This window comes from Catharus ustulatus, chromosome 2 (genome assembly GCF_009819885.2).
Source record: "Catharus ustulatus isolate bCatUst1 chromosome 2, bCatUst1.pri.v2, whole genome shotgun sequence".
Lineage (NCBI taxonomy): Eukaryota > Metazoa > Chordata > Aves > Passeriformes > Turdidae > Catharus > Catharus ustulatus.
In genome coordinates, this window is record NC_046222.1 from 31,722,368 (window position 1) to 31,746,735 (window position 24,368).

The 24,368-nt window shown below is 49.1% G+C and overlaps 2 protein-coding genes across 2 annotated transcripts in view; one reads left to right on the plus strand and one right to left on the minus strand.

Annotated features, from left to right (window-relative positions):
* Positions 1-9,179, plus strand: part of LOC116992091 (alpha-2-macroglobulin-like protein 1) — a 26,771-nt gene extending 17,592 nt beyond the window's left edge. Inside the window, exons 26-36 of the mRNA XM_033051292.2 lie at positions 330-486; positions 675-749; positions 1,129-1,291; positions 1,656-1,870; positions 1,961-2,176; positions 2,281-2,405; positions 2,573-2,663; positions 3,354-3,422; positions 3,733-3,835; positions 3,961-4,002; positions 8,834-9,179. Coding sequence (XP_032907183.1) covers positions 330-486; positions 675-749; positions 1,129-1,291; positions 1,656-1,870; positions 1,961-2,176; positions 2,281-2,405; positions 2,573-2,663; positions 3,354-3,422; positions 3,733-3,835; positions 3,961-4,001 — 1,255 coding nt within the window. The 3' untranslated portion in view covers position 4,002; positions 8,834-9,179. The remainder of the gene's footprint in view (positions 1-329; positions 487-674; positions 750-1,128; positions 1,292-1,655; positions 1,871-1,960; positions 2,177-2,280; positions 2,406-2,572; positions 2,664-3,353; positions 3,423-3,732; positions 3,836-3,960; positions 4,003-8,833) is intronic.
* Positions 4,010-24,368, minus strand: part of LOC116992096 (alpha-2-macroglobulin-like protein 1) — a 26,802-nt gene continuing 6,443 nt past the window's right edge. The window contains exons 8-36 of the mRNA XM_033051300.1: positions 24,020-24,140; positions 23,791-23,908; positions 22,833-22,942; positions 22,319-22,489; positions 21,654-21,878; positions 21,463-21,526; positions 19,839-19,984; positions 19,534-19,683; positions 18,512-18,700; positions 17,770-17,857; positions 16,997-17,150; positions 15,985-16,213; positions 15,506-15,629; positions 15,204-15,325; positions 14,746-14,797; positions 14,266-14,349; positions 13,728-13,904; positions 13,349-13,430; positions 12,340-12,496; positions 11,678-11,752; positions 11,350-11,521; positions 10,664-10,878; positions 10,168-10,383; positions 9,651-9,766; positions 8,920-9,010; positions 8,570-8,638; positions 7,277-7,379; positions 6,573-6,614; positions 4,010-4,493 (exon numbers count right to left, since the gene is read on the minus strand). Coding sequence (XP_032907191.1) covers positions 6,574-6,614; positions 7,277-7,379; positions 8,570-8,638; positions 8,920-9,010; positions 9,651-9,766; positions 10,168-10,383; positions 10,664-10,878; positions 11,350-11,521; positions 11,678-11,752; positions 12,340-12,496; positions 13,349-13,430; positions 13,728-13,904; positions 14,266-14,349; positions 14,746-14,797; positions 15,204-15,325; positions 15,506-15,629; positions 15,985-16,213; positions 16,997-17,150; positions 17,770-17,857; positions 18,512-18,700; positions 19,534-19,683; positions 19,839-19,984; positions 21,463-21,526; positions 21,654-21,878; positions 22,319-22,489; positions 22,833-22,942; positions 23,791-23,908; positions 24,020-24,140 — 3,661 coding nt within the window. The 3' untranslated portion in view covers positions 4,010-4,493; position 6,573. The remainder of the gene's footprint in view (positions 4,494-6,572; positions 6,615-7,276; positions 7,380-8,569; positions 8,639-8,919; positions 9,011-9,650; positions 9,767-10,167; positions 10,384-10,663; positions 10,879-11,349; positions 11,522-11,677; positions 11,753-12,339; positions 12,497-13,348; positions 13,431-13,727; positions 13,905-14,265; positions 14,350-14,745; positions 14,798-15,203; positions 15,326-15,505; positions 15,630-15,984; positions 16,214-16,996; positions 17,151-17,769; positions 17,858-18,511; positions 18,701-19,533; positions 19,684-19,838; positions 19,985-21,462; positions 21,527-21,653; positions 21,879-22,318; positions 22,490-22,832; positions 22,943-23,790; positions 23,909-24,019; positions 24,141-24,368) is intronic.

The window sequence follows — 24,368 nt, forward strand, 5'->3', positions numbered from 1 at the left end:
GATTGTCTCTAGTAATTTGGGGGAAATGAAGTGGAACAGGTAAAAGTAGAAGGAGTAGGAGGGTTTTCACCTGTGAAATTACTGGGTAAGCACTAAGTAATACATAAATAGTATATCAGTAGAGACAGGGGCAGGAAGAGGAGCCACTGGGATGGGTCTTGTGGACCATTTCCACTTTTGGATTGACTTTCTTTATGAAAACTACTTTTTTGCACCCTCACTATGTCACTAGTTCAGGGACAAGCACCAGGAGACCTCTGACTTTCTCTCTCTTTTTTTTTTTTTTTTTTTTGTTTACCTCTTTTTCTCACAACTCATCCTCTTTCTAGGCTGACAGCTTTTGTACTCAAGAATTTTGGCCAAGCCAGAAAATACATCTATGTAGATGACAAGAACATCCACGATGCCCTACGCTGGCTAGAGCAAAACCAGCTCCCTGGTGGCTGCTTTGTCACCAAAGGGAATTTTTTTCACTCCTCCCTAAAGGTAATGGTGGGCCAGGGCAGGTAGCACTGCTGGGGAATGACTGGACAGGTTTGTGACAGCAGAAGATGGTAGAATCCTAGAAATCTGTGCAAGACTCAAAGGGAGGGAAAACATGAAAGCAATGCTTTTCCTTCTGAGGAGTGGGCGCTCCTAACCCCGTAAGAGTGAAAGATGCGTTCCCTTCACAGGGCAGCATGGATGATGAAATCTCTCTGGGGGCTTATGTCGCTGCAGCACTGCTGGAGATGGGTCTGCCACTGCAGGTGAGCATGCTTAGCTTGTCCCTGCTCCCTCCTGCTCTCCTGGGAACCACCACAGGGATACGCCAGCTTGTGATTCTGGTGTTCTCCGGGCCATGAACTGGGAGGGAACTTCTGGCAATGAGTCAGTGTTTGGTCAAATGATTAAGTCATCCCTCAAAAAAGCCAGTGTTGTGAAACTGGCCTGATGCAGTAGTGCTTGGTGGTGATGGCTCCCCAGTGCACACCACAGCTGCACCACCCGTTTTCTAAAGACAATCTGTAATTTAATGGGTTTCTCTGGAGCTATGTTGGGAAGGCATAGTGTGGCTCCCTGGAATGAGTTCCCCAGCCCCCTGTTTCACCCCTGTCAGAGTTTGGCATGTGTCTCCTCCCAACACAGGGCAAGCTGATGCAGACTACTCTCCGCTGCCTGCAGAAGGTGGTTCACAACATCACCAACATCTACACAGAAGCCTTGCTGGCCTATGCCTTTGCCCTGGCTGGGGACTATGAGACAACCCAGGAGCTGCTGTACAAACTGGAGGAACAGGCCATCAAATCAGGTGCTGCCTGCTGGGATTCTGGACTAATGCATTCCCAGCTACAGCAGTCGAAAATGATATATGTATCTATACATAGTCCTTGTATTTGTGCAGTAGCTACATTGTATGACTGAAAATACAATAAGGTACTTGACAAGCTATAAGGGTGACTTAGAAATAGCTTCCTCGACTCGAGTATTTCAAGATCTCTTTGAGGGAAGAGGTAGGTCTGTGAGCTAAAACAAGGTGAAACCTTGGAGAATAAATTCAAGAAACCAATCCTGGCCTGAGTACAGGGAATGTACTGAAGAAGCCCTGAAAGTACTGTAGGGTTTGTTTCCTCTGTCCTCCCGAAGCAGCCTTCATAATCCTTTTCCTCCTGCAGGAGGACAAATCCACTGGAGCCCCAAGCCAAGCTCTCCAGCTTCCACAGACTTGTGGCCTGGTGCTCAGCCCGGGGACATAGAGCTGACAGCCTACGTGCTCCTGGTGTACCTCTCCAAGCCACGGGTGCACGCAGGGGACATGACAACTGCAGCTGGCATTGCGGCGTGGCTGACACGCCAGCAGAATGCCTACGGGGGCTTTGCCTCCACCCAGGCAAGCAGCAGCTCCCCGTGGATCCTTCTGCGCCCTAGGCTGGCAGCACGGCTGATGCTTTCAGAGGAGTGACTGTCTCTCCCTCTCTAGGACACGGTTGTTGCCCTGCAAGCCTTGGCGAAGTACGCAGCGAGGACGTTCAGCACGTGGGGCCAGGCAGTGGTGAGGGTGAGGTCCCAGAGGGCCTTCGGGAAGGCGTTCCAGGTCAGCCGGCAGAAGCGGCTGCTGGTGCAGCGCGCCGCGCTGGTGGAGATCCCGGGGCAGTTCCTGGTGCAGGCCCACGGCAGCAGCTGTGTCTTCACGCAGGTGAGGAGGAGGGATGAGTGTGCAGGGAGGAGCACTCTGCCTCTCTTCTCCTGCAGGAGATCATGCCTGGCCTGTCTGTTCTGCCCCTGGCCCTCGTCCTGCAGGCAGTGCTGAGGTACCACGAGCCTTCCCCACGGACTCCTGTGACCTTCACACTGCGTGTCAGCACAGAGCTGGCCAACTGCAGCCGGGACAATCCGCGCCTCCTCACCGCCCGCATCCTCGCCAGGTGACCCACGGGCTGCTTCCTCCTCCAGCAAGATGGAGTGAGCCTGGGGACAGCAGCCAGGACAGTCTCAGGGTTCCGATGGAGCCCTGGCTCAGGGCGGGGTGGAGGGAGGAGGGGCTGGGAGGGCACTATCCTCACAGACCCTCTGTCTGTTTTTGATTCCCCAGCTACATTGGGAGCAGAGTCACATCCAACATGGTCATCATAGAGGTCTCCTTGCTATCTGGATTCATCATGACTTCCAGATCCAGAATGCTGGTAAGAACTTTGGAATAAGAAAACCCAGCTGTGGTAAATGGATCCTGCTTGCTTACTCCTGTTGAGAATTGTTCACTTCAGGCCAGGCTGTGGCTAAATTTGCAGGGGACCTTTGCTGCTGCAACTGCACCAAAACTTTTAGTTTTTCTACAGTCCCCACAAGGGAGATCAGAGTTGGTTCAGCTTCTCCCACTGACAGTATTTGGACTTGGGCGAGGAACAGAGTGTACTGCTGGGTGTGCTGACACCAGGATTTGTTTGCCAGAAATTCTAAGACAAGATTTCTCAGAGCTACTCTAGTTCTAGCTAAAAGGATTCTTTTGTTTTCCAATTAAATCACAGCCCCCGTGCAGGTCTTTAAAAGCAGTTGAACACTCAGTGAGATGAAATAGTGCCTGCACCCATTTGCTGACCAACATATCAGTCATATGTACTACCTGCACAGCCTTTGGTCCCCAGAGGGGGAGACTCCTCTGCCCTGGGCAGGGTCAGTGTGGTTCAGACATGAGATGCTCACAAGGGATGTCCAAGAGGGAGTAACAGAGATGTAACCACTAAAGCCCTTAGGCATGAGAAAGGCACAGTTCTACACAGAGTCCAGCTCTCTACCTTCCCTTCACTAAAACACTGGTCAGAAATCCCTAAGGAAAATGCTCACAAATTTCATTCTATTATTGTTCCCTATCCTAGCTGGAGAACAAAACCATTGTTAAGAAAATAGAAGTGAAAACTAATGTGGTCTACATTTATCTGGAGAAGGTAAGTGAGAACAAAAGCATTTGGTGTGGCCCAGTGAGAGCAAAAGGTCAGAGGACAAGGAGCTGTGTGAGAAGCCTGAGGCTGGTCTAGGTAAGAAAAGAGCACAGGTAGAATTGGGGGCAGAAGAAGTTTGCCCAATTTCCTTGTCACTGAATTGGAATAGTGCTATTCCTAATTCTGGATTTGAAGTCCAGAATCTCTAATGAATTAGAAAAATGTAGTCCAGGAAAACATTCAAATCACAGAAGATGATGCTGATGCTGTGACTTCTTTCTCCCCTTCCTTGCTAATTTCCTTCCATCTCCACTAGCTCAATGATGAATCTCAGACTTTCATTCTGCAACTGGAACAAGCAATTCAGGTGAAGAACCTGCAACCAGCCAGCATCAAAATCTATGATTACTACCAGCCAGGTGGGTTGCAGATTTCCTGCTGTTTGGGGGTGGGGAGCTGGGTTCCTGATTCTCTGGCTGGGAAAAGACATGGATGCTTTGTGTATGCATCCATGTGTAATCACCTTGCTCGTTTCCTTTTGCAGAGGAGCGAGCCTTGGCTGAATACCGTGCTGTCTGTAGTTGAGGTAGGCAACAAGTTCCCATGTGACAACAACAGTGGCATCAGGAAATGGTGGGTCTTGGGCAGGAAACACAGAATACAAGCAAAGACAGGAAGGGGAATGGTAGGCAGTGGGGAACATGTACCCAGCTGGAAACAGGAAGTATTTGTTTCTAGGTCTATGGATCAGGTTTTTTGTGATGCTGTATCTCCTCCTATGCTTGTCTGCACCTAGAGGGGTAGAGTTTTGTGCATGAACAGAGGTTTTCCCAGCTGCTCTTAAATGCAGTTTTCCTGGTTTGGGAGAAAAACGGTAAACCTGAATAATCATTCAATCAGACAGTTCCAGTCTTCTACCTTTAATAAGATGCCCCATACAGTCTGAGCCTTCCAGAAACTAACTGCTCAGCAGGAAATTCCAAGCCTTTTCTCTTCATATCTCCATGTGGTGACACTTGGCAGGGGTGACAAAGGACTGATGGACAGAGACTGTAGTGGGGGGATCTATCCCTGTTCCTGTGAAGACAATAAAGGAAAAAAAAAAGTTCCTGATGTATTAGGGAACTTAGGGGCCTTTTTTGCACATTGTGACGACATGGTATTTTCAGGCCAAGAAGGACAGACCTCTTATCACCCAGAGGGTGGCTGGGCACTGGAACAGGTTTCCCCAGGAAGTGTTCACAGCACCAAAACTGACAGAAGCATTTGGACAATGGCACACGGTGTGACTCTTGGGGTGTCCTATGCAGGGACAGGAGCTGACTCCATGATCCTTGTGGTTCCCTTCCAACTCAGAATATGTTATGACCTAAGATTCTCTCTCACTTTATCTATACAAAGCCTCTGTCAGAATCTCCAGTAAGGGTGTGGAGCCTGTGGCAGACATCCCAGGACAGAGCTATGTGCCTGCCCTACAGATGATTAATGGAGCAGGTGGTTTTCCTGGTCTTGTGGGCTGTGGGCAGGAAAGCACACAGGTGCAAGAAGAGTTTAGAGCAGAGCACTGGTCCAGCTTAAGCTCTGTCTTTGCTCAGCCTGGAAGGAAGATGGGCAGGTGTCCATTCCCTAGTGTGCATCAGAAGCCAGGCTGATGGATGGAGATAGGAGAAAGGCTTGGCACTGAAACAGTCAGGCCCTGCACCAAATGTGAGCGTGGCACGTTGTGTGCATAGGGCTGGAGGGATGTGAAATTACAGGGAAAATGCCAGGAAAGGGAACTGTGGTGACTTGAATAAAGTGTACAGTAGTTTCACGAATACGAGCCGCACGGATTATAAGCCGCACCCCCGGTGCCTTGACAATGTTGCTGTCTTTGTCAATAGATAAGCCGCACCCCGAATATTAGCCGCACTTTCGTTCGTAGCGAGAATCCGTGCGCAGCTTTCACAAATTGGCCAATTAGTAACAGGATCGCGGCATAGCGGGCTTTACTGGCTCGGGACGGGGCCAGGCAGGCTCGGCCCGCTCATGGTTGCCGATAGGGGTGGATGGCCCGGCTCGGCGCTACGGCTTGGCTGGGCCGGCCGGGCGGTGTTGCTGCCGCCGCCGCCGCCAGGCTCCCTGCTCCTGTCTGCACTGCCACTGCTGCGTTTGCTTGCCCTGCGGGCGGTGCTGCTGCTGCTGCCGCCGCTGCCAGACTCCCTGGCTCCCCGCTCCCGTCTGCACTGCCGCTGCCATGTTGGCTCGCCCTGGCTGGCACTGCTGGCCGCCGCACCGCCGGGCTCCCCCACGCTGCTAGCCCTGGTTCCCCTGGGCTCCCGTGCACTGCCAGCCCTGCTTCTACGGGGCTTCTCCCCGCCGCCGGGCAGCCCCGCGCCGCCGGGCTTCCTGCTTCTACTATCCTATCCTATGCAATGTGGCTCCCGTGCACTGCCAGCCCTGCTTCTACAGGGCTTTTCTCCGCCGCCGGGCAGCCCCGCGCCGCCGGGCTTCCTGCTTCTGCTATCTTCCCCTATGCAGTGTGGCTCCCGTGCACTGCCAGCCCCGCTTCTGCCGACTCCCCCGCCATGCTGGCCCAGGCTCTGCCGCCCTCCCTGCCCCGCCCTGCTGGCTCAGGCTCAGCCGCCCGCCCCCCGCACTGCTGGCCCCGCCTCTGCCAGGCTTTCCTACCTCTGCTGGGGCCGGCCGGGCTCCAGCTTGGCTTGGGGCTGCCGCGGGCTCTCACTTCCGTGTTGGCAGCTTTTAGAATTTTGTTAATGTATTAGCCGCCCCGGAATATTGGCCGCACTTCCGGGTTTCCACCAAAATTTTGGTCAAATTGGTGCGGCTTGTATTCGTGAAATTACTGTATTTGATGCAAAGGGCCAGGACTGGTGATACTGGCCAGTACTTGGTACATGCAGTCCTTGTTTTCTGGAATATATCTCCAACTTTGTCATGGTCTTGTCACATCAAATCTTCCACTTTAGTTCTCTTCCCCTCAGTTTAACCACTGGGATACAGCAACTCACCCTCACTTGGCATTGCAAATTGCTTTCTACCCTGGACCTGCACTCTGGCAAGGTTCTTGACCAAGGATCTTTGCCTGCATCTCCCTCCCTTTCCATATTCTTCAGGACCATGCCTGTGATAACAAAAGAGGTGTTGGGTCCTCACCTCACTCGCATGGGACACTGTAGCTCATCACTGCAGTTTCTTCTGGAAGACAAGAAAGAAAGTGCTGGTGAGACACATTGACAAAAACCCACAAAAGCAATCCAGCATTGTGCCACTGTTCCTAGGAGAAGTGCTCCTGAAGTTTGCAGGCTACAGCTCCCCTCTACTTGACACAGGAAACCAGTGGTGTCTGCCTATGACTCTGCAGCTTGGTTTCCCAAGGCCTGAGGTTGCAAGTCCCAAAGAGCTCATCACAGTTATGAATTACTCACTTTCTGAAGGTATAGCAATCCCTGACACATTTATAGCTTTTCTTCGCTCTAGGAACCCCACGGAACAGAGGACAGATTGATTTTGGTGTTATTCTTCTAAGGGGCCCTTACTTTTCTGAGTCATCCCCTCACTATGGTCCCTTTGCCTTTGCTGTCTTCCACAAAGTAAGTGTTCAAAAGCACAGCTCCTTGGTGGGAGAGCCAGACCCTTAGTGGTTCCACACACCAGCTGCAGGCCTGAAAGTTCTGGAGCCAGAGAGAGGAGGACCTACCATTTTGAAAACCACAATTTAAGTCCATGCCTAGAGACCTTCTAAGGAACAGTCAGACAACCATGTCAGAGATAGCATTGTCTTAGACTCAACAAAATTCAGAAACTGACTTTCCAGAAGTAGATTTGGGTGATTTTTGCAGTACAACATCTGAGCTCACCTGGCATATAGTAATCATAGATCTTGATATTAGCTGGTTTATGATCCTTCACTTGCATGTCCTGCTCCACCAGGAAAGTGTAGGTTTGAGGCTGTCTTGTCAGCTAAGACCAAGAAATGCAAGGATTAAAAACAGAAAAGGACAGAAAAGTCCTGTTAGACAACCCCTTTCACCTGCTTGCATTTAGGCTCTGTGGAGACCTCACACTGTAACAAATCTGTTCTTCTTTCTAGTCCATCTTGGAAATATCTTTTACTTCCCATTCTGTGACTATCTCCCCTTTTTGGTCACCAAATTTAACTCAGCTCATGAGGAACATCAAAAACCTGCAGAGTCAGTGTGCACTACTAAATGGAGTGCTAGTGTTCCCCACCAATCCCACCTTCCCATCCAGCTCTACTCTGAGCTCCTTCATGCACCTTGCCTCAGTGGCTACTTTCTCATTCACAGTGACATCAGCTCTTATTCTCCAGTCTCACACAACCCTCCTCATTAAGCAGCAGATGAATATCTGCTGTAGGGTGGTAGTTACATGACCTGCTGAGTGGGGTGCACCTTGTGTTTCCTGGCAGCTTGAATTGAAATATTTCTCTGAATTGCCTTTCTGCTCTGTGCTGTAGATGTAATGAAAGCAGCAGCTTTGCAAGCCTAATGCATCCACATGACACTAACCCATTTCCTATGGGGCCAGCTCAGCTCAGCTCAGCCTATTGAGAGAAGCTGAGGATGAAGAATCACAGAAATGCTCCTTAGAAATGCCAGAGTTTTAAATACATGCCAGGTCTCATTTCTGGTGCTGTTTAGGTATTCATGGAGCTAGAAAAAGGCTGGAGTGGTTGTTACTCTGTTGATTCATGAGGCTGTGGAGTGAGCACTTCTATTCACGCAAACATCTGGTTTAGTTTCAAATGATCTTGGCAAAATCCATGAGCAATGTTGCATGCTCTCTGCAGCATGCAGGTTGCTTAAGAGCTTTCTAAGATTCCAGGCTGGCTTGGATTTACTAGATGGATCTTATTACTACTCCCCAGTCTGAATCAGGCACCAGACACATGAACTTTCAATAGTCTCTGAACTAGGCTTAACAGGAGTTTGCCTTGTTTCACTCAAGTAGCCCTGTAAGTGGCTCTACAGATAAAACTGCTGACTGACACTTCTCCAGATCAGCAAGTGTGGCTGGTATGCAGGAACAACAGCTATGGATAGTTAAAATAGTAATAAAATCAGTAAATAAGAAAAAAGCTGTCAGTTCACAGCCCCTTTAAGGATGATGTTAGCCCAAATTACACTCACTTCCTCCAGGTAGAGAACAACTTGGTCAGCTTTGCTTTCAACTTTCTTCACTAAAGGCATTTTCTTTAGCTGAAAATAGGGGGAAAATATAAAAAAAGCTTTAATAAAAAGAAGTAGTATTCAGGGGTATTTGTCCTTGTGAGAGTACGGGCAAAATATTTATGTGGCCAGGGAAGCTGTTGATGTAGGGAAAGGCAAGATGCAGCTTGGAAAAGACTTTCAGATTTCTTAAGAAGAAAATAACCCTGGTTTCTCTGCCCACAGAAATGATCACATTTCAGCATACAGTCCTGCATGATGGACATCCATTACTGTTCCCATCCCAGCTGGACCCAAATTCGTGGTCTCACCTCTTCCAGTGAACCTGCCACGGGGCTGTATCCAGACAGCAGCTCCACTTGGATCAGGACCATGTTGGTGGACACACGGTTCCCTGTGTAGCTGCAGCAGGAACCCAGGGGACAGCACTAATGTTACTTTCTGAGCCATGATCTCCAGATACTCCAGCCCAGCTTTGGTACTCAGGTGGAGGAATGTGCCTTTCTTTCCAGTGTTTCTCCTGTAAGCATACTTGTTCCTGTACTGTAATAAATCTTTCTGCTTCCCTTGATCTCGCTTTTAATTGTGCCAAGGATAGTAAGTTCATTGGAAGCCTTCTGGTGTTACCTTCTTTAGGCTTGGCAGGGAATATCATATCCTATGCCTGTTCTTTGGCAGCTCTGTCCCAAGCCAGGCAGGAGTGCAGCAGAGGAGAGTGGTGTGACAGTCAACCCGGAGCAGACGAGGGAACACTTAGGAGTATGTGTCAGTCCCACAGGACCTTCACATCATCACACACACCTAATCCTAGAAGGGATGAGACCCTCACACCTTGGGAGAATTTGTGGTGAGGGGCATGGGACAAGGAGTACAGCCTGAGCCACCCCTCTGGGGTCTTGTGCCTCTCACCCAGCTGGGGGGAGCACAGTGGGGTCACCTCAGCACTTGGACCCCACGAGTGAAAGGGAGCCCTGCCATCAAGAGGCTGGTGTGGTGCCAGAAGCCTCTGAGCACAGAGGAAAGGGGCAACTGAGCAACCTACCGAGCACGAATGGTGACAGGGAACCGGGTGGCGTTGGGCACGGTGCACTCTGTCTGCACGGATATGGCAAAGGTGGCCTCACTCCTCACTGGAGGGATGTGGTACCTCAGGATGGCCTGCCAGGACAGAAAGCAGCTGCATGGCAGAGAAGAACAGGTTTTTGTTTTTTTTTCTGGAGACTATTCTTGTCTAGACTCAGCTACTGTTCACTGTCTTGCATTGGTGTTAAGAGAAAACCATGTGGCAGAAGCAGAGTTCTGCTAGTAGTGCACTGCTCCTGGTGGATTTCTTGGAGGAGAGGAACTGCTCTGGCTGGCTGGAGATGATCCAGATTTCATCTGGGGAGTAGATGTTACCTTCCTGCTGGAACACAATTACCCCCACCAGCCTTGAAGCTCAGATTCTTGCAAGTTAGTACAGCACTTTGTTTTCACTGTTGGCTAAGTAGCAAGGTCAGATGTTTTCTGGCTTTCAAAGCTTTTCACCAGACAGACCTTTTCTTCCTGGCTGGGCTTACCTGCAGGAAAAGACACCCGTGGCCCTGCACACGCAAGGTGTAATCTTGGGGAATGGCTGGCAGCTCCACTGTCTGCAGAAGGAGGCGATTGCTTTTGTCTACTTGGAAGTTTTGGCTGAACCCTTTGGAAGTGAGAGAAACCTGAAGATCAGGGCTATCCTTGCTGAAGATGGTGGTTGCATACAGGGCTAGGGCTTCCAGAGCAACAACCGTGTCCTGAAGAGAGAGAAAAACATCAGGAAAAGTAGGATTCCTACTTCCTATGTATGCCCAGTCCTTAGCCTTTCCCTCCCTCATACTGCAGCTGTAGCAAAAAAAGGGTTGAGCTTTTTCCTTTGGCTTTTAGCATGGGATTATCCATAACTCCTGGGACCTGTAAATCCACACATCCTTTTTTAATTTATTCATTTTCTCTCTTTACTATGGGCTGTTAGAACTCATTCCTCTCAAAAAACAAGGATCAAATCTGATGATGATGATGGCTCAAGGAGATTACCTGTGTTGAAGCAAAGCCTCCATATGGGTTTTGCTGCTTGGTGAGCCAAGACACAATCTGGGATGCCTTTTTGATTTCATCAGATGTCAAACTTGATTTTGTAAGGTGAGCCATGAGGATACTAGATGTCAATTCCACATCAACAGATGGAGCCCGATACCAAGATAGGGAATCTTCTTCCTGTTTGGACTGTTGACTCCAGAATATTTGGTCATCTAGAAGTGGAGTGGGAACATTTATGGAGTGTGTATCTGTATCTAGTGACCCTGGAGCTCTACTTAGCCCCTGTATATAGGTACTAAACAAACATGTGCATTGGATATAATACAGTTGGGACAGGATACATGTGCATAGCTCCCTATTTGCTCCCCACACCCTGCTTTTCCCAGCAAAACTTTAGACCTGCAGGCTGGGGAGGAGCTCCACATTTTCCATGAAGCTCCCCTGGTTTGGGTGACTGGGAGGCCAGGACTGTGAGATCATCCATCGAGACAATCTGTCTCACAGTGTGGATATAACCTAGGACAGCTTGGCAAACTGAGGCTTGGATAGGCAAGCTTTGAACTCCACACAAGCTCTGGCAGTACACACCCCCCTCCTGCCCTCCATTCCCATGGCTGTTCAACTCAGGGATTTCCACACACTTCTGCCAGTGGCCCTCCCTCCTGCCCCAGAGTCCGTGGTACCTGATATTATGGCAGCCTTATCCAATCTTTTGAGGATTTTCTGCCTGAGGGCCTTGTCACCTGCCACTGCAAAGGCGTTTGCAGCCAGTGCCAGGCTGTAGAGGTTGGGACTGCCAGGATCAGCATTGACCAGGTCCCTTACACATTTCAGAGCTTTTCCCACAACTGGGTCCTAGGACACATTTGAAAGTGCTCTCATTATGGGCAGGGTGTTTGGGAAGGGAATGCAGATTTCACGTGTGCAGAAGAGGGTGGAAACCAAAGGCAGAGCCCAGGCAGTGCCTGCGAGAGGCTGCCCACGCAGCCTGCTCCTGCTGCCACTACTCACGGAGTGAGGCATCCCTGAGCGCACGAGAGCTATCACGATCACAGAGCTCAGCCCCAGGCCTTCCTCCACTGCACCCTGCAGACACCACAAAACAGAAGAGGGATGCTGTGAGAAGGGAGAGGGGAAAGTTTTCCAGTGCCTTCTGGTCCCCCAGGAAATGCCAGCACAGGCAACAATGCTGGTCCTATTCCTTCTCCTCAGGAAGTGACAGGACTGATATCCACTTTTAAAGGTCCTGCTTACCAGAGCACTGCTATGCCAGGGTTCCCCAATCTTTTCTGGGTAGCTGACTCCCTCCCTCAGCTGAGGACATTCCCCTTTTTCCTCCCAAATGTAAGATTTTCAGGAAGAGATTTCAATACCAGGGGAAAGTGATGTTACCACAACCCCGCTGCAAACTGGAGTGTGTTAGCTTTTGAGACGGATGTAGGGCAGGGCACTGTTTCAGTTCCCAAGTGCACGTCATCAAATGCAAACCTTCATCATGCACAACTTGAAAAAGTGCCATAGTGACTGGGCAACCCTGAATGTTACCCAAGGGTGGCCCTGGGCACTTCAGAGCCTTCCTCCTGCGACAGAGTTCATTTGTTCTTGGCACCCAAACTGGACCAGAAAGTGAAGGAGCTCTGAGGTACCTAATGAACCACCAGGACATGTCATACCATCAGACCATTGTTGAAGAGCTTCCCCACACTCTTGAAGCAGCCAGATGGAGTCTGACTTTTAATCAAGGCACTGGCAGCATCCTTTATATTTTGTTCATCTATGTGGATGAAGTCCCGGGCTTGGCTGAAGGTCTTCAGGACAAGAGCAGTAAGCCTAGAGCCAAGGAAGGAAGGAGGAAATAGAACTGAACTGTCACTTGGTACATGTCTCTAAGAGGAGACAAGAGTCTCCGTTTACATTTTCCCTGTAGAAATACCAGCAGGCCACTGCCCCTGTGCAGATGGAGTACTGGAAGCAATGCACATGAGCCCAAGAAACTTGAGGTCAGAGCCATCTACGGCAAGAGAGAAAATATTCAATTCTTCAGACCTTCAGAGCTCTGCTAATTCCAACAGGGTGCTTGGTTGCCCTGGAAGGCTGACATTTAGTGAGTTCACTCAGACCCATTCCCAATCCTGTTTGGGCACCAAGCATTCTGAAAACCTGTAAAGAAGGTGCCTTTGCTGCCAAGTTTTCAGAATCAGTATTATTTGGGGTGCCCAAGAACAAACAATCCAACAGGGGTTCTTCAAGTTAGTTCATTGTCACATTTGACAGAGGTGTTCCATAGACTAAGGAGGAAGATTTTGTATATTTATCAAAACAGATAAATAGGGAAAGTGATTGGGGAGTATGAAACCCGGCATGACATAAATGTTCTGGAGTAAAAGATGGATATTGCTCTGGTTTCAGCTAGAGTAGAATTAATTTCTTCTCAGTAGCTGTTACAGCGCCATGTTTTGGATTTGGCATGAGAAGGGTGTTGAGCAAACACCTGTGTGGTCCTTAATTTCCATCTGGGCTTAAGCCATGACATCTTCCAAAAGGTTTCAGGAGCCATTTCTGTTCAAAACTCCGCACCTTCAGACTGCCTTAGTTTCCCCAGACTTCCCAAAATCCAAGCCAGCTCAAGCCTGACCTGGTCAAAATGTTGTTCCTCAGTTACGCCTGGATATTGTTGCTTACCAAGTGTTTCCTGGCTCACTTCCTTCCCCAAAGGCACTGTATGAGCCGTCTGCGTGCTTGTACAGGAGCTGCCGCTGATATCCTGCAGGAAGAGGCTGGGGGTAGTGAAGATGCTGTGTGCCTGTCCTGTTCTCCAGGTGCCAACCTGCCCCACCAATCCTGCTGATCGTTACAGAGAGCGTTATCTCTGAGGAATTCAGCAGAGTGGTGCAGTGCACCGCTTGTTCTGCTGACATGCACTGGCCTGATTTACACTGCCGCATGGTGTCAGGCAAGTGATGCTGCACAAATCCTGCTCAGCACCACGCCTCTGCTGAGGCTCCTTCCACACCAGTACTGTAGTGGAGATCACCAGCGTGGCAAGCAGAAATCCACTCACCACTTTCCAGATAGCCAATTGCCTTCTGTTTGATTTCTGGAGTCAGCTGTCCTGTTTCTTCAAGATATCGTGTGATGAAGACGTTTGGGGCAAAATGAACCATGTTCTGCTCACCACAGCCACTGGACATCTGAAGAAGCTCATCTATGTTGTCCAGTGCTGTTCCCATGATGTCACCTGTAGGCCAGAATCACAGCTTTGGGAGCCATACGTATTCTTTACATTTTACAATGTAAACCATTTCTGGTCTCACAGATTCTCCAGATAACCTGCTAACCTCTGCTCACGTGATGTCTACAGACTATAGGAACAGTGACATGGTACTTGGCTGTCTTTGCCCTGGCTTGGTGGAGTTATACATCCATCCATCCAGAGCTACTTGTACAGGAGAGATTGGATACTGCTCTGGAAGACAGTACCACACCTTGCGGTACATATTCCCTTCCATTACTTGTTTACTAAAGAAGACACCGAGGCACCAGAAGAGATTGTCCTGCAAGGAAAAATATTACTTCCCAAGACTCTTCTAGAAACTCACCTAAGAAAGAGATATGGGCTCTCTCTGACCCAAGGACAATGTTCTCTGGCAGAGTGAAAGAGATTGTCTCTGAAGCTGAAGTTCCTGCAAATGGCAAAAACATCAGAACAACAAGCATGAGGAAGATGGCAGAGTCACAGGTGTCCCCCAGCAGATAGTGTAAACAGGTCTGGGATCACCTCATCAGTTGGTGACATCAGCATTTAAAAGAAAGGATGACATAGAGATCCAGCCGCCCATTGATGAGGGTCTGTGATGCGGTTAGACTGTGGTTTGATGTTACCAGGAGCTTTTAGTACTGGGAAGGGCTGAATGGCTTTGCCTACCCATAAAAGCTCCAAAATCCCTGACTTTCTGCTCCCTATACACCTCCAGAAAGTCCTAGAGTTGCTCAAACACCACACTGCTTCCATCTGATCTCCTTGCTCTCTGCACAAGCACAGCCCCAGTAAGAGAGTATTTGGGGGCCTCTGCACCTACCTTCAGGGCATAGGAGTGAGGTGTGAGTCTTTTCCTCCAGCTGCCCCTCTGCCTGGTAGGGAAAAGGCTGGTCAGCTCAGAAGGGAGAGCGGTAAAATCAGAGAGCATCCGTACAGCATTGCACCTTTGTGCGAGCACCTTTTCCACCCTTGTGGGTCTTGGCAAAGGGCATCACACAGACAGCAGAGACATCCATGCCAACAGTGAAGCTGTACTGGGAAGCAGGTTTCTAAGCTGCTGCATGGCCATTGACCCCACTGCCCTGCCAGCAAGCAGTTCTGATGTTTCTGTCCCATGAAGTGGAGGAGCTCCAATTCAATCTACCCTTAGAATCACTCCTTGACTGGTTTCCCCGAGAAATGTGCCCAGGGAGTCCTCAGCTGACTCCTCCTTCCCACAGCCACCCACCAGACTGTCTTGAGCTCCAACCTCACCAGAACCCTGCAGTGCAGCCTGACCTTCACCAGCAGGTATTTAACCACTGTGTCCTTCCCTCCAGACTCTGGCACAACAGCTGTATGCTCCATGCAGACATCTTCCTGCTCCACTGCCTCAGCAGTGACAGTGAAATTCACCTTCCCTAAAAAACAAAACATCAATAGGCCAGTTGGCACATCTCTGCCTACGTTTTAGTTTGCTCAGCCTTGGGCTGCTCACGCATGCTCTGCACAGTAGGCCAGTCTCCCTTCCAGCCCAGCTCTGGCTTCCTCAAGCAGCTCTGCCAGTGCTTCCCACCCCTGCCCCTCCCTTGATCCCTTACCTAATTTTGTAGTCTTCACATCCCAGGAAAATGTTTTTGCTGAATCAGGACACAGGCAAAGAGTGAACCTGGCATTTTCATGCAGAAATTCAAAATCCCTGGAGTCCATCAGGCTAACCTGGAGCTGGAGGTGAAACAAAAGGCAGTTCAGGTTACAGAGCTGCTGCTGCTGTGTTTTTCCATTCAGGTCCTTGATTCAAATAACAATCAACCCCAGAAACGGGGGTGAGTATGGTGATGGCCTGTTGCAGTATCTGTGGGACACCAGCAGTGTCCTATGGACATGCAATCATGGAAGGTTTGGCTTCTGGGGAGAAATAAACCAGTCAGTGATGGCTCTGTGTGGAATCAAATTGAACAACTTCTTTGGCGTCTTTTGCCCAGTGCCTAAGAAGGCAGCCCCTTTGTTTGGGTCTCTATTAATAAAGTAGTTTCCACTCATTCCTCTGCTCCAAATTGTCCTGGAGGGAGCCACTCACCGCCATGCACTGCTTCAGGTAGCTGAAGACTTTGACTTTCAAGGGAAACGACTCTCCCCGGAAAACAGAATAGGGCAAAGTGGGTTCCACAAAGAAGGGCTTGAAGCTCCGCAGGCTGGTGGTCTCTGAGATTCCCAACCCATGGCTCTCCGAGGTGCAGAAGGACGTGGCTCTCCAGTCTGTGATACTGTCAGGTACTGTGACAGCTAGCTCAGCAGCCCCTGAATCACTGAGGAGAAAACAGAGTAGAGGAGGTTTGTCCCCACCCTGGAAAAATTTCTCTTGGGAAGACAAATGCAGAAATTCAGACTATGAAATGGAAGTTCATGTGAAGGCATGGAGATTCCTGGCAAGTAAGGCAGAGGTATGAGAAGGATAGCAAATAGGTGGCAAGGAATGACTTGAGAGGAAAATGCAACTCAAAATTTGCTTCTGAGCATTGCTGCACCTGAAGTTCTTTTGTGTGGGCTCAGAGGGCTCTCTGGGAAGGTCCATATTAAACACACAGTTTGTGCTACAGAGTATAGTGTTACACTTCCATTGAGAAGGTGTGGAGACAATGGGACATGTCTCTTCTGAGGTGCATATTGACAGGATAGAAGGTAACACATGGCTGGAACATGGGGGATTCTGATCTGATGTAAGAAAATACCATAAGAATGGTCAAACATGGAAACACAGTTCGAGTAATCTACATCCTTGGCAATACAGAGTATTTTACTACAACTTGATCTAACAGGACTTACCTTGTATAGAATGTTGAGCTATGGATCTATATGGAGGCCTCTTACATCCTGCAAGAGTGTGTGATATTAACTTCCTAGAAGCATTTGGAAAACCTCAAGCAGAGACAGGAACTGAACCAAAACTCCATTGTCCACTTCTTCATACCTCCCTCTTTTACTTTGTGCACAGAAGGCAATAATGCCCTGTCTCTGCTCCTGCCCATTCCCTCTACTGTGTCAGGTAGAAAGTCTGTGTCCCTGTGGAGCCACAGCCTGTGACTACTCACTGGATGGGAACCAGAGTCCAGATGAATGTCTCTGGGAACCAGGTACGTGCTGGCACTGACTCGCTGCCCAGCTCGGTGTGCTCTGCCTCGGCAGCTTCAACAGCAGCATCTGATTCTGGGTACAAGCTCTCCAAGTCTGCCAGCTCATCAAAAGCTATTGGGAATACAAACATTCATTCAAAGGCAGAGCAATTGTGAAACCAGGATAGAGCTCAGGCAAGAAAAGCTCAGTTCTCTACCCTCCCACTCCCAGCCCAAATCCCTCTGTCCTCTCCGTGATGCCCTCAACTTCATTATTGTTTTCCACAAGACAACCCAGGAGACCAGGGGAATTCCAGTATGTATGTGCTCCCCCATGAGATACTTTACCTGCTCACAGTTTTGCTCTCATTCCCTGCAGAAAAGCCTAGATACTGCCCAATGCCAAACTTGGTTCATCCTCTAGTTTCCAGAAAGACCTTTCCTGGTCTTACAAACAGATTTTCTTTCCTGAGACAGATGCCCCATTTCCCTCCTTGACCATATTGTCTTCCTGCTCACCAGTTGAAGCTTCTGAACAGGTATGAACCCTGCAGCCACCCCTCTGCCCTCCAGTGCACAGGACACACTCATGCCAGGACCTTTCCCCTCTCTCTGTGGAGCCCTGTGCAACTTCCCACTCATCTCTGCAAGCCATCCCCAGCTCCTAAGTACTGAACTGCATGTTCAGCTGCCCATGTGCAGCCTATATGTTACCCGTGATCTCCAAAGAAACAGGAAAAATCAAGATGTACACATGTAGTCGAAGTCAAAAGTGTCCTGCGTGTGGCACTCAATTGGAGACTTGATTTTAAGGCTGGTTAAAAATGTTAGACCTGCATTCTGGAGGAAAGAAGGGGAAGAAAATAAGATATATTTCTGTGGAGGGGTTGGTGTGTCCGAGGGTCCCCTGCCTCCCAGCATATCACAGCTACTGTGTGTTGCTGCACCTCAGCACAACCTTCAAACTTGTATCAGGAGAGAAGGCAGAACTGTCCTGCTCCCAGAGCCTGGTGCTCATGCCAAAGGATTATGCGGGTGACCACAAGTATATGCATGCCTGTACACAAAGTCATTATTTAGGTACCACAGTTTGCTGCCCACCCTAACCCAGACTTTTCTTTATCCTTCACTGCCAATGCTTTCTACTATTCTTTCTCTCCTTTCCTTGGGTCCCCCCTTTTCTCTCAGGTGCTTTGCTTTTCCAACCTCCAATTTTCTCTGACACAGGCTGACAATCCACTCTGCTTCCAACCCTTAGAAAGTCTAAAGGGGACTAATGGGGAGTTGGGTTCTAGGAATCTGCCTGATCAATGGGAATTTATCATGCTGAGAGCATAGAGTGTCATTGATCACTTAGTTCAGAAGCTTAGCAAATTCAGATTGTGAAGTCACAAGCATTTACAGGAAAAACAAACTGTGAAGCTACTCAGTGCTGGCCTGGGATACAAAAGGGCTCAGCTTTGATATTTCAGGCTTTCTGGAAATTAGATTTACCTTCAGAAGTTCATAAACATCTGGTTGGGACACTGCATAAGAGTAACTGTTGTACGTGAATGGTGACATCATTCCTGGTGAAAGGGTGGTCTGAGAGGCATCAGGGCTTTTGTGGATACTGCAGTAGTCACTGTAGACATCTGTGAGGGTGCTGAGCTGCTCCTGAGCATAGCTGAACATATTATACACCTGTAGAGAGAGAACGGAAACAGTACAGGTCAGTGTGAGAGGTGGGAAGATTTTAATTTCTATCCAGAGACTTCCTGTGACCTCAGAGGCCAAGCTCAGGTCCTTCCTGTCACAAAAAAAAACCCAGCCCCAAGGAGTTTTGAATTTTATGGAGAGCCTCCACAAATTTTGGATGTATAGCACCAGAGAAGAAAATGAGACCCTCTGGGGTATGGCTGCATAGCTGTGGTCACTTCTAGATTAACAACTGTATCTGTGAACTCAATGCAAACGCTAAGGACACATTCCCTGCATGGGGGAACATTGGACAGCTTCTTGTCTGGCTGAAGATACATCCTGGATTCACCAAGATGGCATCAAGAGGCAATTCAGGTGTCCTTAGACCAAGGTCTAGAGGAGAAAAGAGACACTTCCACTGCCAGTACACCACTTAGAGCCCACTCTGTGAATGGAAGGCCTGTCTGGTTCATGTAAGCTGGAACAAAGACTTGGAGCTTATCCCATGTTTGGCATTTTTTTAAACATGGGATTTTTTTCAGAGTGCTGTCATGAATCTGTTCAGGGGATGGATGTCTCTTGCCTTCTGCTTGCCACTGTGGTAAAGCACTGTAAGTTTAACAAGGATGTGACTTCAGGCTGTAGCTGGGGGTGACAGCGGGTTATTATTATGTTAGAATAACCCATCCTCTGTAGACACTGGAAATTTTGGCTGGTGTTTGATGTTGGCCTTCATTTTTTCTCTTTAAACCATGCCCTGACCCCATTCAAGTACTTGCCAGTATATTCACCATGCCTTATTATAACCAGCCATGGTCAGCACTGAAGTGACTCACACTATCCCTGGAAAGCTCAGCCTCTGGCCTCAGGAGAAGGACACTTTTGTCTACTGCACGGATGCTGCACAGGGAGCCTGGTGCAGCCTGCAAATGGAGACGGACAGTCGATCCTGGGAGAGCCACTGCGTCTGAGAAGCCAAGCTTCACCTGAAACAGCAGAAGAAAGGGGGACTGCAGACATTGAGAGATGAAGGAAAGGGCAAGCTGTGGTCATTGGATTCTGCTGAATATCTACTGCCAGCTTGCAGATCATTAGCCACCCTCCAGCCTACCTGCCCCTCTATGTTTTACGCACTGCTTACATGGTTCCTGAAGCAGCTGGAGACTTTCAGACGGACGGTGTCAGCTGCCACTTGTCCCTCAGGGAAGGCAATGTAAACAAAGAGGGTAGCCATGGATGAAATGAGGTCAGTGGGCAGAGTGATGTTGAAAGCCCCACTGTACTGACCTGAAGGAAGAAGGAAAAACTGAAATAGTCTGGCAAGATACAAGGAAGTCTGCAATCCAAGGAATACAGCAGCTACATGCTCTTTCTCTGTAATATTTCTCTACAGATTCTTGGATAAAAACTATTCTGCCTTGCTTCTGGGGAGACCATAGCTAGGCCAGGATGGTGGTTTTTATAGCAGTGACCTTGTATCATGACACACCTTGGCAACAGTGAGCACTTGGAAGAGAAATTACAGTAATTTCATGAATACAAGCCGCAGCAAGAAGACTAAAATTTTGGTGGAAACCCGGAAATGCGGCCAATATTCCGGTGCGGTTAATCTATGGACAAAAATGTGATATCTGCCCTTACCTAGTATCATGCTGGTCCAGTCCCGAGCCAAAACAGTCTGAAATCCATGGTTTCCCGTTGTTCCGACGATGAACCAATCAGAGAACAGCTTATTGCCTGCCTGTGGATGGCGGCGTTACTGAGGGGCGGGGGTTGTTATCGGGGTGAGTTACCTCGGCAGTTCGATAAAAGTGTGTGATATTTCTCTGTACTTTTTAAAGTGTTTCCAGTCTTGTGCGGCTACGGGGCTGGCTGGGCTCGCAGGGAGAGGGCTGGGGGAGCCTCTCTCCCCTCAGGGAGAGGGGTAGAATGGTCACTCGGCTCGCAGGGAGAGGGCTACAACGGCCGCTCCCCCCGCGGGCTGCGAGGGCTACAACGGCCGCTCGACCACGGGGCTGCGAGGGCTACAACGGCCGCTTCCCCCCACGGGCTGCGAGGGCTACAACGGCCCCTCCCCCCGCGGGCCGTGAGGGCTACAACGGCCGCTCCTGTGCCAGCACGGAGATGTGGCTCCGCTCGGAGCTCAGCTGCCTGCCCGCGCGGCTGAGCGGCTGTTTAAAGGCAATGCGGATCCATTGGGAATGCTCGCAAAATGACCACACTATTGTTCCTGTCTTTTTCGGCTTGTAAATAAAGGGTGTGTCTTTTTTCACTTGGAAACAATGTTTCCGAGGTCGGCAGTAAGCCAGTAAGCCCCGGCGATCCCGCGATTGTGTTACTAAATGACGACTTTGTGAAAGTTCGCTGCGAACTAAAGTGCGGCTAATATTCCGGGTGCGGCTTATCTATTAACAAAGGCAACAATGTTGCCAACACACCAGCAGTGCGGCTTATATTCCGTGCAGCTTGTATTCGTGAATTTACTGTACTTTCCACTTGAGCGCAGAAAGGCTCCATAAGTTACCTTGGAAGTCTTTGATAATTTCCTGCTTGGCAGATAAACTCTGATAGTTTCATCACTTGATCAGCATTTAAAAAAAAAAAAGGAAATTAAAAGACAGAAAAAAGATAGCATATTTCCTATAGGATTCTTTGTTCCAGCTCTGTGGTTTCCTGTTAGATCTCTTTTCTCTCCTTCTCCATCTAGGCTGGAAAGACTTTCTCATTGCATCCTTAATCTGTTCCTGGCAGTTAGATGCTCTTACCTGATGGTGGATCAAGAAGCACTGTTGTTTGACCATGATGCACAAGGGACCCTCTGGCCATAACCTGAAGGGTAATGAACAGAACAAAGGCTTGAGAGTGCCTCTGCTCCACGTTTCTGGGCCAGCAAGGGGCCCTGTGGTGACACAGAGCTGGTGCAGAGCTGACCTGGCTGGCGCTGCCCTGCACTCACCAGGTGGTAGAAGCGTGCTCTGGCAGCCGTGTGGCCCAGCTCTGAGGCGAGTACGTGGTAGTGCACAGCGACCTGCTGCTCATCCCCGCAGGCTGGCACTGCCTGCAGCGGCTGGATCCTCACAGAGCTGCGGCTGGAGGAGTAGAAGGCCCTCAGTGGGAGCGACGCGGTGCCGTAAGACACCTTCACGTTTTGACCGCCCGAGTCCTCTGGCTGGGACCTCGCCTGTGGCACAGCAAAAAGTATCTGAGTGTTTCTTGCAGCTCTTCCTACGCCAAAACCAAGACTGACTAAGCAGTGGGCTGCGAACTATCTCAGGGTAAGGTGTCTGTTTTCACCTACACCAAGTTCCGTCAGTCCTCTTCTGTGGAGCCTGGAATTGCCTGCTGTACCACATTCTGGGATAACTAGTGCCTAAACAGGAACAGGGAGCTGTATACTACTAGGGCTTTGGCTGAACTCTGAAATTCTGCTGCTATCCTGGGAGCAAGACAGATAATTTAACTATGTAAAGTGGCTTATTAGCCCCCAGATCAAACCACTGAACCCTTTGCTTCTGTCTAGTGTATGTGGCTAAAGCATTAGCATGGATCCGCCCTTATAATGTATTCCAATTCTAGCTACCAGCTTAGCTCCAGACTGGTTTGCAGTAACTGGTTCCTAACCTGTAGTATAACTTTACTGCTGTTGTCCCATGCCGATGTGTCTAAGACGAAGGAGGCCATCCCAGTGTCATCCGTGAGGTAGGTCTTGATCTGCTTCCTGCTCCCATTGGACACTGTAAGAATCACCTTCTTGCTCTTCAGGTGTGTCCCATTGGCACTTTTGAGCTCCAGCTGTAACAATGCAAAGAACAGTCAGAGAATTGGAGGCCTCAGGATTGAAAATCCACCTCCCAGTAGAAGTCCCAGTCCCTCTCTCTGCAAAGGGACTCTTGGTGTGAATTTTAACCTCTCCAACCCTTCCACATTTATGCAGCAGCCATCTCATTTGGCAAAGCCACAGATCCTGCAGTCACATCTTTGCATAACCTCTTGGTAGATACATCAAAGGAGGGACAAAAGATTGTGCTGGCAGCTTTGGGAAGCTCAGAACAAAGGGACCCCTGGGCACTTCTGTGCCTGCCACGTGCTTAGGCCCAGCCATTGGGCTTTCCATGTTTCTTCCCTTTTCACTCACGTTTCCATAGTAGGGAGCTCCTTGCTGATAGTAGTAGCTTGTCCCCCAGAATTGGAGAGTTGTGATATCAAAAGTGACCTTGCAGTTTTCAGTGGTGTTGAACTCCACCCCTGGGAAAGACAGGGGGCACATGCAGATGATTATTGTGTCTAAGCAGACATCTAGACTGGATCAACTCAGTTAAGGGGTGGACTGTCACTCATAGGGGATTGTAGTTTCGCCATGCAACTTCAGGAGTCATTTAACACACATGCATTCAGCTATAGTGCCTCCTACACCCTGATGTGACAGAATGACAGCAGTCTGTCTGAAGATCTCTGCCAGACAGTCCTCAAACACTCTTTCCCACTTTGAGATGGTCCTGCTCATAACTTCCATCCTCCTTCCCTCCTCACAGCAGCCACCAGAAGGCAGCATTTTTCCTTGCCTTTCCCATGTCATTCTCTGATGTATTGTCCTGTGTGCCCATTTGGAATCACCACAGCTGTTTGTTAAGTAAATGTGTGTCACTGTTTCTGGCAAGCAGGTGCAAAACATTTTCTTGTTAAGAAAGGCTTTGCAAAATCTTGTGAAAGAGGAAGTCTTTTAGGAAACCTTATCTCCCTATCTGGGATATGGAGATAAATCTAATGAGAGCTAATAACAGTACACATTCAAGGCTTTGGTTATCTCTAGTTGCTCTGAATAACATCTCATTCCAATGGATTGTCCTAAAATATGGTTTAAGAACAAGAGAACCTGGCCTGGCCCACCTCTGTACACATTTTTAATGTGATGAGAAGACAAGAAAAAGCAGCTCTTGCCTATCTTTGACTGCTCTTGCAGTCAAAAGAAAATGACTGCCAGAGCGGGCATCAAGACTGGACGAGCTCAATCATATATAAAAACCGAAGACAAGTACATTTCATGACCATAAAACAGAAGATTTTCCACAAAGTGTAGAATCAGTTTTTTCTACCTGTTCCACTTTCTTTCAGAAAAGCCTCAGCCTCCAGGTTGAAATCATAATTATCTCCATGCTTCCGGTGGAAAATCTTAGTATTCACTTCAGTGGAAAAGCAGCCATCCTCATTTGTCTGGGAATATGAAATTGTATTTGTTAACCAATCATGAAGGCAAAAGAGCATTCTGTCTCTTTGCTCTCTTTCCTCCCTTTTGCAAGAGGGGTGGGTGTCCCACGTGCTCACCTCACCAGTGTAATCCTTACAAATACTGCGCTTGGCTTTGGAAGATTTCCGGTTATAGCGGACATGTTTACGGCACACCACAGCCTTCACACTGCCCTGCACTGCTTTCCCATAGGTGTACCTGGCAAAGGGAGCACAGAGGACTCACACTCACACAGACACACTGGCTCAAGAGTGAACAATGTCAGCTTTATCCTGTGGTTTGCAGCTGCACAGCCCAGCAGCCTGCAGTATGTTCATGGGTCATCAGCGCAGCAGAGGAGGCCAAGAAGTACAAATGACCTCACCAGATTGAGACAGAAGGCAGTGTTGGGTGAGTTCCCTCCAAGCCAACACTGGTCCCACCAGG